This window comes from Artemia franciscana, chromosome 20 (assembly GCF_032884065.1).
Source record: "Artemia franciscana chromosome 20, ASM3288406v1, whole genome shotgun sequence".
Lineage (NCBI taxonomy): Eukaryota > Metazoa > Arthropoda > Branchiopoda > Anostraca > Artemiidae > Artemia > Artemia franciscana.
The window spans coordinates 24,034,814-24,052,812 of NC_088882.1; the positions used below are offsets into that span (position 1 = coordinate 24,034,814).

At 34.6% G+C, this 17,999-nt stretch overlaps 1 protein-coding gene across 4 annotated transcripts in view; it reads left to right on the forward strand.

The window, feature by feature from the left end:
- The window catches only part of LOC136039935 (cAMP-dependent protein kinase type I regulatory subunit-like), a 95,108-nt gene that overhangs the window by 68,375 nt on the left and 8,734 nt on the right, over positions 1-17,999 (forward strand). For all 4 annotated transcript variants that reach the window (XM_065723933.1, XM_065723935.1, XM_065723936.1 and 1 more), the window contains exons 5-6: positions 5,523-5,735; positions 13,855-13,942. In XM_065723933.1, the coding sequence (XP_065580005.1) occupies positions 5,523-5,735; positions 13,855-13,942 (301 nt within the window). The remainder of the gene's footprint in view (positions 1-5,522; positions 5,736-13,854; positions 13,943-17,999) is intronic.

Here is a 17,999-nt window from a genome sequence, read left to right on the forward strand (position 1 = left end):
AGACGGATCTTATGTCTCATATGCTCCATTTTTAATTCGGATCTGATCCGGGGACATAGGGGGTTGGAGGGAGGAAACAGAAATATTGGAAACCGGAAATCTTGGAAAACGCTTAGAGTGGAGAGATAGGGATGAAACTTGATGGGAAGAATAAGCACAAGCTATGGATACGTTATTGTCATAATTTGAGAGGATCCATTCTCTTTTTGGGACCTGAAGGGTGTTAGTTTGGAAAATTGAGGTATTTTTAACTTAAGAACGGGTGACCGGATCTTTATGAAATTTGATATTTGGAAGAAACTCATGTCTCAGAGCTCTTATTTCAAATCCCGACTAGATCAGTTGACATTGGTGGAAGTTGGAGGGGGAAACCGGAAATCTTGCAAAACGCTTAGATTGGAGAAATCGGGATGAAACTTGGTGGGTAGAATAAGCAAATGAGATAGATGCGTGATTGACGTAACCTTAGTGGATCCGCTCTTTATGGGGGAGTTAGGGGATAGGATTCAGTGCTTTTGGCGAGTTTGGTGCTTCTGGACGTGCTAGGACGATGAAAATTGGTAGGCGTGTCAGGGAGCTTCACAAATTGACTTGATAAAGTCGCTTTCCCCGATTCGGATATTTAAAAGGACCTCGTGACTCAGAGCTTTTATTTTAAATCCCGACCGGCATTAAGCCTCTGATTTTCCTTTTAAATCGAACTATTGATTCTTAGAATATTACTAGAGCTCATACCATATGAGCTCTTGGCTCTTCTGGCATCGTCACAAGTGCCATATGAGCTCTTAGCTCTTGTCTCTTTTCTTTATATGTTTTGTTTAATTTAGTTTTTGTCCTTGATAAAGGCTTCTGGATTTGAAGCTGAAATATCTGGACTTTTATTATCATTTGTGAAAAAGGTTTGTTTTTCTTTCCATTGTCTTATTCGAAATATCATTACCGTTTCTCTCTTTTTTCAAAAAAAATTTGTCTTTTGGGTTTGGCGCCTTCTGCATGTTTATTCTACTTTTAAATATGAAGTTGTTTTTGGCTAATATGTTAATATTTCTCTTTATATGTTGACAGCCATGCAAAGTTTAAAAGAGAAGCATTCTTTTCGTCCCTTTGTTAGATGTTTGCCGAGAAAAACAAAACCATCTCTACTGACTTTGATCGTAATTGGTTTATTAACCTCCCTGTTGGTCTAGTTTAGAACTGCTATTCCATTTTCTTGTTTTAGCACTTGTTCCATAAGGATTTTATTTGTTTGCTCGGTTTGATTACTTTCCTGGTTCTGACTGCTTTTTCGGAAGGTATTCAAAATCATCTTTTGTGAAATTGCTTGCTTTTATATTAAATATAAACTTGAAACTGCCAAAAGCCTTCATTAACGGTTAAATAAAATTAATAAAATATACATATATATATATATATATATATATATATATATATATACGTATGAAAGAGGTGCAAATATCTAACAGACGATTCCCTAGGAAAGTGTGTAATGGTGCTGAACCTGAGGGAAAAAAAGACCGTTGTGCAAGCTCGTGGGAGATTTTTTTTCTTGTTTCGAGTCTGCTGAAATTAAAATTTTTAAATTATACTTGCTCAATTAGAAACTTTTGTGGAATTCGGGATTAAATAAAAAGAAAAACATTGTTTACAATGACAAAAAAGAATCGGTTTTTCAGGAGGTCATTTATGAAGAAAAAAAAACACTTTTTGAACGATCTCTATTTGTAAAATGAGGTATGATTGGGCCGCGGGATTAAGCTAGAAATAATCAGTAGATTCGTAAAGAAGAGCATTAGCTATATTGGGACTGAAGATTACCTGCTTGGACTTGCCAAAGCAAAGAGACAGATTGGGATTTGTTGAATCGCACTCTGTTAAAGTTTTTTCCCGTGTAGATTCCAATTTAACATACTCTGGATATCATACTAAAACAAATAAACTTCCCGCAAATTTAAAAGATCAAATTTTTTCCACTTAAATTGCCAATATCACACTGCAAGTTGGCCGCAACTATCGGTGTTTTCACACTATGCTCACTTATTCAAAATTATAAGCTCTGGAAAGTTATCGTAAGGGGATGATTCAGTATTAAAATGGAACAACTTCAATTAGTGTAACCAATTTCTAGTAAAGACTGAGGACAATAAATGAAAATAATTCTTTTATTTAATTTATTTAATTTTTATTTTAATTTATTTATTTATCTTTTATTTAAGCCTCGTGTCTTTTACTCACTGTTGCTATTAAAGTATCCTGTAAATTCAGAGTATTTCAGCAACTTTTCATATCTGGATGACGTGACAGAACTTAGTTTATGAAGAAATGAAGGAGCATAGGTTTTCAGGTTTATTTCCTTTTAACGCTGAACGCTGTATTTTTAAACCTGCATCCTAATCAAACATAACAATATCTTTGGTAGTTGCGGTTTTTTCTGACTTAGTACACTGTCCTAGATAAGTTCTAGGTTCTCAGAACACTATATTTCCTTAAGTGGTGTCCCAAAGAGTAGTCCTGGAGTGGTTAAGTTTCATTATAACTGACGCAGTCATGTCCTAGCTTGTGTGAGTTATATTTCTGAATTAAAATGAACAAATTATAGCACTTCTTTTTTTAATTTAGATGTAAATTTATCATAATTTGACCCTTTTCTGCTGTAAAGCAGAGAAGTCGAAGACGGCTCCATTGTGAATTGTTGCCTGACAATTGTTATCTTCTCTTCTGAATTTTAGCTTTATTAAGTGAACCAATCAATCTAACGAACCGACCATACTAGGAAATAATTTTCATTGAATTGTAATAATCTAGTAGAGTCACACTCAATGGAATTCCTAAGAGAAGATCAATCTTTGTCCTTTATCTCTTGGCTTTAATAAAAAGAGAAATTCATATCTGGCTAGTGAAAGGGAATATAACGAAAGGAAAGTTTTCTCGGTGAGTCAGGGCCAATGGACTGGCAAATTTATAATAGCTGGTCGAATTCTGGGTATTTTTAGATAAATGGAAGACCTTGCGTTAAATTTGTTTGGTTTAACATAAAGGAGGTATATCAATTTTAGTTTTTTTTGTCTCAAAATACAAGAAGGTTAATTGACCTTTTACCTGAATATGCCAAATATTACCATAAAGCGATTCAAAGTTTAGCAAAATGAGATGCAGCTTAAACGGCTACACAATTGTTTCATCAAATCTTTCATTGCCCCTAGCCTTGTTTTCTTGAATGTACCTATTAAGCCTAAGAGAGCAGTCACAGAATCGATCCACCATTTTCTTGTAGAAAAGTCATGCCCGCTTAGGGGTAATTTAATAACATCGTAAAAACTGGACTGAACTTACGGGATGCGATACACAGCACCAGCATTATGACTATTACGCGAGAGCTCGTTTTTTGGTATTCCTTTTCTTGCCTGACCACAAAAAAGTAGATAATCAACGAAAACTGGATAGGCAGATTGATAGATAGATAGATAGATAATTTTTCATTTGCAAGAAATTACGTAAATAAATATGACAAACCAGTGCACATGCCTGATGGCATACTTTAGCACTGACAATGTTATAATATTACATACATGTATATAATATTACATATAATGTATAATATATAATATACATATAATGTATACAATGTATATAATATTACATATAATATTACAAAAATAAAAACTAGAACTGACAATGTTACATACGTTAGCACTGACAAAATAGAAATAAATCAAGCCAAAGTAAATACAAGCCGACCAGCATCAGCATAAATATAAAGAAAAAAATAAATAATAATTCCCCGCAACATATTAGACGCAAATCCTCTAATTATTTGTTATTTATTTAGATATTTGAAAACCGTCATATATAATAGGTAGGATAGGTAACCCGGGATAGAATAGGTTATAGTCTCTTCAGGCAAACATTTTTGACCATTTCTCCAATTTTATTATTGTTAAGCTAACTGAAAGTATTAGTTTTAAAAGATGATTTTTTTTTTATCGTTAAGTAACAACTTTATTGGGAATTTTAGCCTTTCTTTTTGAAGTCCTGATTGGTCAGGTCAGAAGCTTGAAGATACAGTTGCGTATTTGTATGCTTAAAATCATAATATTCATCTATAACAATTGAATAGGAATTTTTCCATAGTATAATGTCGCTTTACCAAAAGTAGAAGATGCTTAGTAGCTGTTTAATGTTTGTTTCAGGTTTTTAAATGGTAGGCAAATTATTATGGAGTATATAATAGTTGATAACGCTGTAACTCCGTTCTCCGCTTATCCTGTGTATGGTTGTTTTGGTGTTACTAACTTACCTTCTGAACTCTTTTTTAATTTAATTCCCATTGACTTTGGGGAGTGCACCACCCTAAGGGGTGGCCAACATAATTGCTGGGGGAGAGATGACTCAACAAGTCCTTGTTTAGAAACAAATTTTACTTGGAGGGAGGGGGTCTTCCTGGATTATATAGTATTAGAGGGCAGTGTCTCTGTTATCCTTTTCTCAAGTTGTGTATGTGTTTCTGTGGGATGACTTGGTAACTAAATTTAGTCGGTTTTTCAAGGTTATTGCATGATCCTTTAAGTCTTACTTTTTCAACAATGCCCAAACGCGTATCAAAATGGAGTTTCACTCATTAGGATTGGGATTGCGGAAAAGAGAATATAGTTGAATCTTTTTCACTTTTTAATCTATTTTCTTTTAGTGTGAGATACTGATATCCAATTGTATTAGATACAAGGGCTCAAGAATTCCCACTTGAATACCACATGTTATTCAAATTTCTGCTTGTTTTTAAATTTACCTTCAAAACATTTGAACTGAATTCGAAAGGTATATCCAATCTAGATTGTATTAATTTACAATAAGCAGACAACAGTGTAATATTTGAAGATCCAAATACATGGTTTTCGGTTCAGTTTCCAGATGTCATCGCGCCTTTTCTTAAATACTTTGTATATCAATTTGTTTTGTTCAAAACAGCTTTTATTGTATATATTAATCCATGAAGCTGCTAATAATAATTGCACAATCGTCAGTTCCTATCAAAGAATTGCAAGGAAGGTTCCCCAAAAAACCAGAAACTGCAAAATTGTACAATATTTGGGAAGATATGGAGCTTTTTTTGCGGAAAATTTGAAGTCCTAGTACCCCTTCCCCTCCCGTCTCAGAGACGCATTCAAATATGTTGACTCTTCCTCATGGCCGAGGCTCGTATGTTGTTACTGTAATCGAAAATAAAAGAAAATGAATCCTTTTTTCTTAGTTTTGGCTTTTCCTCCTCCTTGAAAGTTCAGTACAACTAGGCGAACGTACGAGCATGGGTGACCGTGTGAACGGGGTAGGGGATATACTGTGAATTTGCTTTCTCCCTCCCTAATACGCCCAGAAAGGCACAAAAAGTACAAATAATTAATTGTCAAAACGCTTCAGAATTATTTTTAAGGTCTACCCCCCCCCCCACCAGGATGAATGTTACGGGGCCCGGAGTGTAAGAGCATATAATTGAGCCTATAATTAAATATCATTACTCTTTTTTACAGAAGCATTGGATAAATGGGAAAGGCTCCGAGTTGCAGATGTGTTAGAATCAGTTTCTTTCAGTGACGGGGAAACTATTGTTAGACAAGGGGAGCCCGGTGATGACTTCTTTATAATTGTTGAAGGAACAGCTGTTGTTCTCCAACATAGAGGGGGACCGGGGGATGCAGAACCACCTGTTGAAGTTGGATTACTTGGACCTTCAGATTATTTCGGTAAGTTGATTTAGAGGGGGGGGGGTACTGCTTATTTTTTAATCGTATAATTCATAATTAGGAAAAGTGACTCATATTTTTCAATGAATAGTTGGTATTATAGCTTCTGTTTAGTTCTTAATTTGACTCTAAGTTATATTAGATAACTTAGAGTTATTATTGTATATTGTAAGTATGCACTATTAATAACCATAAATAGGACATGCAAGGGTAACGAATAAGTATAATAATTCACTTATTAATAATTTATTTAATTATTAGACATCGGAGTTTCTGTTCAAACGAATGATTTGATCTTTAAATATTCAGTTGATCAGTCTTAATCTATTCAACAGCTGTGTCGTCAACAACTATATTCTACCCTTCGATCTCTAGAAGTTCTTTGGGACTTTTTATGAACGAATTGAATGAACGACACATCTAAAAAAGGCATTTGTCGTGTAAGAGAAACAGAGGGTTTACTCCCAAAAAAAGCTGTGACTCAAAACTGTTTTGCTCTTTTTATTGTTTTAAAATTTCTTCAAAAAGAACCAATTAGGTTTTGGATCTTTTTACTGGCTCAAGATTTCGCGTTGCAAATACGGATATATACAATAACGCATAGAAAGATGGGGGGTATTTTTTTTTTACTTTCTGACATGCGCTTAATGAATTTCGTAATAAATTGAATTGAATGAATTATAATGTATTTATATTTCGTAACGATTTATTTTTTCCTTTCATATTTTCATTATACCGAAGTGTCATTTCTAATGCTAATTTTTGGATTATAAGTAAATGACGTGACTGACTCAAGAAAATTTGCCACAAAATAAATCAGTGGAATTATAGCATAGCAATATTAACAATATTATCGAATTCGACTAGAAAAAGAAAGAAAAAGTTCAAGAACTTTTGCTCGACCGGAACCCAAATAAGGGCTTTATTTAAGACTACTAAGGATCTTAAGGCTCTTTGGAGAGAGGACATTTTGTGTAAATTTGTATTCCAAAAATGCGTTATTGCTAGGTGTCTAAAGCAGCTAGTTTAAGGTTTGTGTTCCCCGTGTAAGTTTTTGGTATTTTACTTTTCTGGATTCTTGTGATTTTAGAGGAATTCTTACGGTTTCGACGTTGCGTGTTTTTTTTTTTTTTTTTTTTTTTTTTTTTTTTTTTTTTTTTTTTTTTTTTTTTTTTTTTTTTTTTTTTTAGATTTAAAACAAGGTGATTATAGATGAGAAGCTTGAAAAAATTGGAAAATTGTCCTATTATTAAAGCAAGTTAAGATCATTCTTTGAGAAAAAATGTAAATATTATTGTAATTGTGGCTCAGTGAAAGAATGGATCCAAAACTAGTGAATCAAATACATCTTGTCTTTTCGGTGGAAGTTACAGCTGTAGCCTTGTCGCAAAATAGCCTGGTTCATAGGGAACGTAAAGCTGAAACAAGATGCGACGAAAGAATTCTTCGTAAGGGGCTGTTCTTAGGACTTTGAACTCTCTTATCTCAATCTTATATACTCTGAACTCAATCTACTCAATAGTAACCGACACTAAAAAAACGGTTGAAATGGTTTCATCAAGTGTAGTTTTACCCATCAAAAGTTACGAGCTTGAGAAAATTTGCCTCATTATAGAAAATAGGACAAACACCCCCTAAAAGTCATAGAATCTTAACGAAAATCACACCATCAAATTCAGCCTATCAGAGAACCCCATTGTAAAAGTTTCAAGCTCTTATTTACAAAAATGTGGATTTTTTTTTGCCAGAAGACAGATCATGGATGTGTGTGTTCTTTTTTGTTTTTGTTTTTTCAGGGTGATCGTATCGACCCAGTGGTCCTACAATGCCGCGAGATGGCTCATTATAACGGAAATTAAAAGCTATAGTGCCCTTTTTAAGTAACCAAAAAAATTGGAGGACACCTAGGCCCCCTCCGACGCACGTTTTTTCCCAGAGTACAAGGTTTCAAGCGGATAAATGCTATAATTAGCTTTTAATATGCAGTTTCTGTTGTTTAGTCTTGTCCATTCTAAAATCTTCAGTTCTACAGTGCTTTGTTGTTTTGATTTAATGCATACATATACGTGAATTTAAAAATCAGTCGCTATATACACAAAAAGAAGACAGAACAATATACAAAAAATGATCAAATCAAACAATAGCACTCAAAACTATAGAATTATAACTTCTGTGCCTCTAAAGCATTCCTTTCCTCTATAATACTTTCCACCGCAATAATTAACTCACTAGAAGAGGTTCCCAAGATATATGGGAACCGTGGTGCCCCCCCCCCCAAAAAAAAACCTTTGTTGAATTTTCCAGACATTGGTAATTACTCACAAACTGTTCCAGGTTATCCCCATGCTCCCCATAAAGTTGGAAAGCACATCCACCTCCCGAGCTATCTTCATCATAAGAATCCTAATGTCCCCTACGCAAATATTAATAATATTTGTGATATACTAATGATATATTTTGGGTTTGTCTGTTCTACAATGATATATGTACTCTTGTAGTTACTGATTTGTATTTAATATTATGCTTTATGGAGAATAGGGGAACTTTTTGGTTGTGTATTGTATAAGTAGAATGAAAATGTATACACATATGTATGATATATTTAATATACTATAAACTATGAAGAATATAGAATTCTAATTTCAGAAATCAATGCACCTCCACCAGATTAAATTCATTCGCTTCTTATAGTAATTATAATAAAATGTCTTTGACCTATTCAAACTTCAATAAATTTTAACTGTATTAACCTGAATAATTTCTGAGTTGTTTATATACAAAAATAATTTTATTTTAAATTTATTTTTAAATTTATCTGACTAATTTCACCAAATTAACTTTCTTCACCGATTTGACTAATTGCTTGTCACGGGAGTTAGGTATTTACCAGCTGTATGGGGTCTTCATCCGTGCAGCAGTTGAATGCAACAAGACAGTTTTTGCTTAAACGGAAGGTCATCTAGATACGTAGAAGTATCTACAAGAAGTATTTAAAACAAAAAAATATAGAAGTATTGCAAGAATAAAATAAACAGTACATCAAATCAAGAATGGAAAGAGAAAAAAGGGAAAAAAACATGTTACGTTCGTGAATTGGAAAGATTGAGTTTTTCAAATACTGTTCCTTCTTATATTTTTACTTTTAAGATTAAAAAAAAATTAATTTCTTCCGAATTTTATGGTTTTTCTTAATGTTCGATAAACAAACTTGTTTACCAGAGAACCTAGGGATGGATATTTATGTGCCAAAAACTTGGTGCAAAGCGAATTGATTTTAGCTTGTGTGCCAAATCTCTGTGGAAAGCCAAAACAAACAGTAGCTTTTTTGCTTAAGACAGGATAATGCATAGTTAAAATGATGAAATTCATTACTGAAGCATTTTCAGAATCTTTGATGTGAGAGAAGAATGTCTAGCGATATTTTAGGAAGGAAAGGACTAATTTTCAAAATTTTACATGAAACACGGAAATGTAAAGTATCAAGATCCAAAGTTAAGATGTTGTTTCGTTATGACGATTTCTACGTGACGAATCACTTGCTTTTCTCGCCGGGCCGAATATGCTGCCACTATTCGACCTGACTCGCTCTCTAAAAATGTTAGGCTGTACCTTATAACATAGTGATGCTGAGACACATTCACGGAAATATTATCTGAGTATGCAGCAGATGGTGTAGGAAAATCACTGCAGTACGCTTTGCTATATGGAGTTAATCAGCCACCAGACAGCTCACAAGAATAGCGGATTCTCCCAGGAAACTTGAAATAAAAGAAAGAGTTCTATATAGAAACCTTAGACAACCATTCTTGGTGGCAGAGGAGCGTACTGGGCTTGCGAGAACTTGTGCTGTGTGAATGGCCGTAGCTGGGATTTTTGTTCAGGGGAAGAGGGTCAAAAAGCTTTAAGAAGCGCATCAAAATTCGTTTATATTCATTTTTGTTGCATTTTTACGAGTAGGACATTTTTTTTGGGAGAGGAGTGCCAAATCCCCTAAACATCTTCCCTCTCGGATATGGCCTTGGCTGTGTGTCATTTATGTGCTTCGTTTATGGCACAAGTAACCCGTTCTGACAGGTGAAGGTTGGTTTGAGAATGGTGAGGGGGCAAGCTTGATCATTCATGCACTTCTTCACAGTATCACAATATAGTGGTTCTCGCCTGTGCTTTTTATGATGCAAGGTAAAGGTAAAGGATACGGCATAAGACTTTACAGTCCGTACCGGCGGTGCTGATCTCCGTTTCTTGGCCCTTCAGCCAGAAAGTGCAATGGGGGGTTGGGGGCCAGCCATCCTGTGCTTTCGCACACCCTTCCTGTTTACCTTCCCCAGATTTCTCCAGGTACCCATTTAGAGCTGGGTCGACTCTGGCTAAGCTTACAGAGTCACGCCACTGACCCCCGTCCCAAACTGAAGAAATGGGTGCACCGGGATTCGAACCCGTGTCCTCTCAGACAAGGGATCCCGAATCCAGCGTACCAACCCACTCGGCCAGGACGGCCTATGATGCAAGTCTTTGGTTAAATCTCGATTAGAATCAATTTTGTTTATTGTATTTAAATTTTGCTTTGGGTAGAAAAGGACGGAAAGTGATAGAATGGGTCAAGAGGAGGCGAGATGGAATGGAGAACGTGGTGATTAATTTGTGATAGAGCGATAAAACAGGGGGATGTGGCATCAAAAATAAAATAAATTGTTATAGATTCCTAAGCAGTAGCTGGTAGTTTTAGCCAGACTGTTATAAATTAGTATGCCTAGATGTAACCTTATTTATGTGAAAGGGACTCTTTTAAACCCAGATTAATTGCATCCTAGGTGTCATGTATTTGGACCAATCAAGAACAGATTGCTATGGTAAATAGAAAATAGATAGTTGGAAGACTTTATTTTCACTAAAGAATAGAGATATTGGAATACTTTCAAGAAAGTTGGTCAAAAATTTTGAATCAGAATTACATGTCACGTAAAATTGTATTCCGGGTTCAAAACTTTTCAGTATTACGATACTGAATACGATATGTTAATATGCTGTAATTAACTTTTGGTCTCGTATCATTATATCATATATATCATACATTATATCATATATTTGGCACCTCTTTACTCGTATCATTGATGGACAAAATTACGTCCAACAGCGTAGTTATTACGACCTTCGTTAAACAAAGGTCCTAACGATTACGACCTTTACTTAAGATGATTTTACTTGTCCTAATCGTAGGGTATCAATCAATCAATATTTATTAATTCAAATTAAAAATATACAAAAACAATATTAAGCCCCAACAGAGAGCAGAGCTCGTAAGGCTGGGACGGTACAAATGCATAGAAAAAAAAACCCAACGTCTCGTCACACTAATAATTCCAAAAAAAGCTAAAACACAAACAAGCAAAAAAGAAACATACAAGGTAGGAGATAACAGAGGAGGCCACCACAGCGCGAGAACACCACAACAAAATACATTCTAAAGTTTATTATTAATCAATACATTCTGGGCAATCTCCCTTTAATATTTTTTAGACAAAGTAGAGTCAGGTCAATAAACTTTTAAGGCATCAGCTGAAATGTCAGTTGTTGAAGAAAGTGATTGTTACCCAAGATGGAGGTCTTTGCTAAATGCTTCCATCTACAAGTCTCCTTGTGAAGATGACCCGTGGGAGCAAAGTTTCGTCATTTGCCAATAGCCTCAGACGTCAAAACACTTCTGAAGCAACTGGTGGGGCTTCATTATACCACTGATAGACGTCAATACTCTTATGGGTAGATTTTGCAGATGGTAAATTGGAGTTAAATAAGTCAAAATTATGTGGCATTCTGTAAAAATTGGTTCTTTTCTGGCATTTTCCAAAGCTGTCCCTCCTCCTCGTAGAAATGTTTCAATGCTCCCCCCCCCTAAAGTAAGAAGCATGTTTACGGATGCCCACAAATGCACTTATAATTCTTTAGTAATGAATCGGGGCAGGCACGTAAACATACATTTTTACGTAAAGCTTTTACTATCCTTCAAAATAAGTGTGATTTCATTAATGACTCGAGTGTCGTAGATAATCTTTTTTATTTGTTCAGCTGAGCCAGTTCTTTCTGGTTCGGGAAACAAGACAAAAAATTTTATGCCTAGATTTGGTGAATTTAGAATTTATTTATACCTTAGTTCATGAAATTTGCCATAGAACATACATTCTTGTGCACCTGTGCATTGATTTAAAAGCATATTTTCTAAAAACGTCTTTGGCCTAAGTGGCTGTCAACCCCAAAATTACTATTGGAGCTGGATGAAATTAATGTAAGTAATAATGGCTTGATTTTCCAGACATAATTTATGGCATTTATCAGACAAGCCTCGTATTTAAAATCAATATTATAAATGTTTTTTTTTTTAATTTGAAGCCTGGATGGTAATTTTTTTCTTTGCATAATTTAAAACCTTTTGAGTGAATCACATCGTTTGATAGGAATTTGAGAATATTCCCTTTCTTCTTTGTTCACGAAAAAACTGACAACTATGATGTTAGTTTTATTTAAGTGGACTACAATATATGTTGAAATATTCTTAATGTTCGGTTCATTAGTTTAGGAGTACACCGTGTCATAGATTTGCGCCTGTTAAATGAGCAAGGTTGGGTGTTATTGAAGCGCTGCCTAGACTACCAAAATGCAAGGATCCAATATTAAATATAATCTTTACTTTTAGCAATATCCATTAAAAGAAACTTGTAAAATATGGAAAAGAAACTAACAGTTAAAGCAACCGGTGAAACGTCGCCGAGGATAATTTTGTTATCTGTTTTTTTTTTTTCAGTTGTTATCACCTATCCTAGTTACTTTGTATCTATTTTTCCAGCAATAAGAGGGTGTAGGGGTTTTTGTGATTTCATAAAAATACCTGCTAAAGACCTGTTGATAATTTATCAAGGAAAAGAGAAGTGTAACAGGAATGTCTATGGTACAAGTGCCAAAATTGTATTTCTGTTTTCGTTGTTCAAAGATGGAGTATTGGGGGGGGGGCATTTTATGGGTTATTAATATATGGAGAGTGTACTTAGGACAGGAAAAGGGGTGTGCTGAAATAGAACTAAAGGTAGTATTAAGATTATTGGCTGATTTAAATGTCTTGAGCTTCTGGTAAAAGAAAACAGGACTTGTCAAATTGTGTTTTATTTTGTTGCGTTTTGAGACACTGGAAAAAAAAAATGGTCTCTGTGATGTTTAAAAATTCTATTTTTTCTTGTTGAAAAGGTTTATTTTTCGCCGTATTAACCTTTTCAAAGAATCATTAATTTAGGGCTTGTCATTGGAGCAAGTTTTCCTTTTCTTCTTGAGGAAACGAAATGTGTAATTGCCGTTAATTAAATATGGAAAGTAGGAGACATTTAATCATAGTGGGTGAAAGTTGTACCCGATTTCTTAGAATTTGGTATGGCTGGTTTTAGTTAATGTGGTTTGAAAATAGTTATCAGTTATTGGTTGTGTAGAAATTTTTAAATGGCACATAGACGTAGCGTTTCTTTACTGTGTTTTAAAAGTGTGCATGCGTGAATAGCAATTGGGTTTTTTTTTTTTTGAAAATACAGCTATTTTTGGTGAAAATTAAAGAAGAAAATTCCACCGCCCAATTTATTAGGCACCGTTTTAAGTCAGATTGGAATAACTTAAACCTACTTTAGGAAGTATTTCATAAATAGTGTTGTGAAAAGAACTCAACATGACCGTTAATCGAAGGAAAATTCCTATTTTAAAGCTAGCCTAAAATACACACATATTGAACGAAACTACCGCTTTTAACTTGAAAAAAACATCTGTCCTACCCTGGGTTGTGTTGTTTGGTTGTGCACATCTATGAAGTCAAGAATTAATTTTAGTAACTTTATTCTTTGACCGGGTGATCTGTAAAGTCCACTGCTCCTTCTCAGTCTGAGGTCCAAAATTTTAGTCATGTTCGTTCGGTCTCTCCGCCTTCAGTCCTGAACTAATTCTCCCTTCTGACAGTAAAAATGGGCTATCAGGTCACTTTAATATTGCTCTCTTCAATATCTTTGGCAAAGCTGCTAGTTCTTATTTTAGTACTGAGTTTACTTTTGCTTTGAATTGAGGAGGTGTTGGATAATTGTGTCTTTTCTTTTAGGAGAAATAGCGTTGCTGTTGGACCGACCCCGTGCAGCTACGGTAGTTGCCAGAGGCACATTGAAATGTGTAAAACTTGACAGAGCCAGGTTAGTAGAAATTAATTTTCTTTGGGATCTTAATCCGTTTGTACGCAGAAGTCATGTTTTGGTCATATCATATATTTGGTCAAAAGTCTAATAATTTTTGGGCATTAACGAAATATGAATAGAACCAAAGAAAATGTATTTATCGTGATATAGTAAACAGAATACAATAACTAGTGGCGAGTATTCTAATCAAACAAATAAAGGGATCGTCTTCAATGCATAGTATGATGGAGAAAAACGCATAGTAAGATGGGGGAAAAAGTTTTTCTCTTGAATTCTTATTCACAATGGAATTCACCAAACACTGAGATTTACCTAATGCTAAGTCTTTGCTAAGGACAAGGTTTTAGATAGCACCTAACCTATTCAAAATAAGATGTATCCGATTGGCTTGTTCGGTTAGCTAGGATAGAGTTTGTTCACCAAATCGTTAACTTTCTATATAATCATATTCTATGTGATCTTGGCTCCATAATAGAGCGCTATGATTGGTCGACCGTCGTTTAATTCTTAAAAGCTCAAACTTTTTCAACTTTGGAGCTGGATGTATCCAGCTTCAGAATGTAATTATGAATCGGTCTGGTGTTAGATAATATCTGGGCGTTATCTAAATCTCGTTGTAAATAAGCCTTATTAAAACTAGCATGTTAATGCGATACCAATAATACAATGTTAATATGTCTTTTTCGATCTTCTTTATTATTTAGGGAGTATCTTGGGAAACATGGATCAAACTTCAAAAATCATGACTTCAAATAAATCTCGAAATATATACTTTTAAAAGGAGACTAGATAGATTCAATGTTGGTTAGATCCATGAAATGAACTGAATATTCTGACAGAAGTAAAACTTTGCTCTTTCTCATGCCTCTTCTGAAAACTTACTAGCTCCCAAAAAAGACAGAATTTGCTGTAAAACAAACGAATTGTTTAAACAATTACAATATTTAGCCGTCTTGGAATATACTCGCTTTTACACCTGCCCGTAGATGGATATATATTTGGTTGTGGTAATCTAATGCAGCTGACATACCATGTTTTTTTTATATCACAGCTCGGGCAATATCCGTTTTGTTTCTCCTAATCTTCTACTATGGTCTAGTGGAAAATGTAGAGATTTTTTTTTTAACATGTCGATTTTACAGCCTGCTGCAAAAACACACAGTTATCAAGCTATTAAAAAAATTTATATCAGTTGGTAATAGCTTAATACTAAAAAAAGCATCATATAGGTTTTATAAAAACTTAAAAAAAAATTTACATTCTAGGCATACATTCATGGCTGAATGTCCTGTCAATTTTATCGTACCTTGTTAAGAAGGGTCTTGCTTATGTTCTTTCAAGAACGAAAACGATCAAAAATGGGTTTTTTTTTAAGCCAAACGAGAATACTGAAAAAACACAACAAAACGAATAATTCGAGAGGACAACTGCCTCTCTTCTTGAGCGCGAACAAAATAGTATATTCAAGGAAAATGTCGAAGAAGAAAAAAAACAGTAAAACAAACGCAGAAAGTCAATGTAAAAAAAAAAACAATGAAAAAACAAAAAAAAATAAAACATAATCAAAATTCAATAAAAGCAAAAAATTATAAGAATTAAAACCAAATATCTAACATCCATCAAGCGAGTCATTCGCTAATATCCACGATTTACGCAGAATCCAAACATTCGAACTGCCATCGATGGATACTAGCGAACAACAAATAAAAGAAAAAGAAAAAAAAATTGGCGAGTGACTCGCTTTATGTTTGTTAGGTATTTCGTTTTAATTTTTATAATTTTTGGCTTTTATTGAATTTTATTTATATTTCAATTTTTCAATTTTTTAATTTTTGTTTTTGTTTTTTCTCACATTGACTTTCTGCGTTTGTTTTGTTTTTTTTTTTTTTCAACATTTTCCTTGAATATATTATTTTGTTCGTGCTGAAGAAGAGAGGCTGTTGTCCTCTCGAAATATTTGTTTTGTTGTGTTTTTTCAGCATTCTCGTTTGGCCTTAAAAAACCCAATGTTGGTTTTTGTTTTCTTTCTTTATATAACGGCAGATCAATGGGGTGTAAGATATTATCTTAATGCTTATGTTCAGGCAGGGATAGAAAGGCAAATATTCTCCCATCCTCACAAATTTGCACAAAGAAAGGGAAAAGTATACTTGACAACGTCAAGACCCGAGATGTCCGGGCTGTTAAAGCTGATATTCTGGACGAGGTTGGAGATTTTAAATACCTTGGGGTCCTATTAAATTTTTTGGAACCTTTTGTGCGATTTCACCACTTGTATTGAACTTTGTGGAAACGAGTTTGACAAGTTAAGGAAGGTATGGAGAAACGCAGCGTATTCCCTGAGACTAAAATGTTAGCTCATTAACAGCAGCATTTTTTCCGTGCTGATGTACGAATGCAAGTCATGGGCCTTGACTAAGCGGGTTGAGAAGTGAATCCAGGGATGTGAGAATAATTGTCGTAAACCCATCTTTCATACAAAATGAACAGACAGGATTACCAACGCCTTCATTCGTAAAATACGAAATGCCCACCTGAGACATAAATTTAAGAGCTTTAGTTGCCTTTATTGGGCGTACCTAGTGAGAATGAACTAAGGTCATCTGCTTTGTGATTTTTGGTGTTAGGGCCCTCCCAGAATCAGAATACGTGGACGGCAGACAGTGACACTTGACGTAATCTCGAGAAAGATAGTGCGCATTTGAGTTATACCTAGAAGATCATTGTCCCAAAAATCTAGAAAAGTCGTTGTGAAGCTGCATAGTTGCCGCCTTGTATGCCAACTGGCGTGGTAAGGTGTAAATTTAAGCCCCACAAAATTGGTTAGAAAGAACTTCCTGAGAATTTGGGAATATTCTGCGTTGAGAAAACCTTCTAACCTTATCAAGAGTTAGACCCTCTGCATCAAGGATGTGGTGTAAGAAGTATCTTGGGTGAAATGTAGATGGCAGACGTTCAAGAACTTTTGCACAAATTTAGATTTTTAGTTTAAATTGTTGTTGTCCTCCAATAATAATGGGAAAAAATCATGAAATTATTTCAAGATTTAAAATCTTTTCCGCAGTTCATGGACTTCTACCCTGGAGAAAATGCACTTGCCTGCTTGTGCACTGTATTGACGAACTAAACTTGTTTTCTCTCCATTACAGTCAATCTCAAACAGATGAATAAAAGGGCTTTTATTTTCAGTAGTGTTCATTTGAGGGATGGAGAAATTTTTCATTCATCTATTTATTGATGGAATAATATCTTGCTAAGATTGAGATCTAATAACGGTTCTGTATGCTCAAATGAAGCCAAATTATTCAGCTATGCATAGTATTTTTACACAGTTTTTATCCAAGTTAAAGTTTAAAAATTTTGCCCCTCCCCCCACTCCAGCAAAATGACGCTACTATTTTCAAGGTAAACCCTTTGATTTTAGGCACAAGGAAACTATATAAATATCTTGTTTTAAAATAGAATGAGTCATAGAAAATTAGTTGTTAGGTTTTAAGATGTCCTATTTCAGTCTCGTTTTACTCATTCGGTTTGTGGCGTTCCCTTGGAAACAAAGAATTTCTCAGAGAACGTTCTATTTTATTTATTTTTGCACTGTGATTTCATCTCTTACTCGTGTTGAATGAAGGATTCCTTTCACTTGTTCCGACGAGAATGTCCTAGCATGTTTCCTTCTTGTTATATATCAATGAAAAAGATCTAAGGCTTCTCTCTTTGGTGTGGTATTTGAATTTTTGACCTTTCAGTGTCTGCTTTGCACATATTATAGGCTATAGTCCCTTCAGAGGTCAGTTCGATCTAGTCTTTAGAACGAACAGCAAAGGAAATTATAAAAGCGGTTTCAATTGTATATGGTTTTAAGTGTATAGGATTTAACGGAGTTGGTTTAACTGTATGAGTATAAAGGACGTGTTTACGTAGAAAATTTTCTATAAACTTAGCCACATTAACTTCTCAAAATTGCCAATGCTCGATACCCGAATTTAGTCCCCTCATTCTCTCCTCAGACACCCTTGCCCGTCAAGGCTATGACTTTTTAGCAGAAATGTAAGTG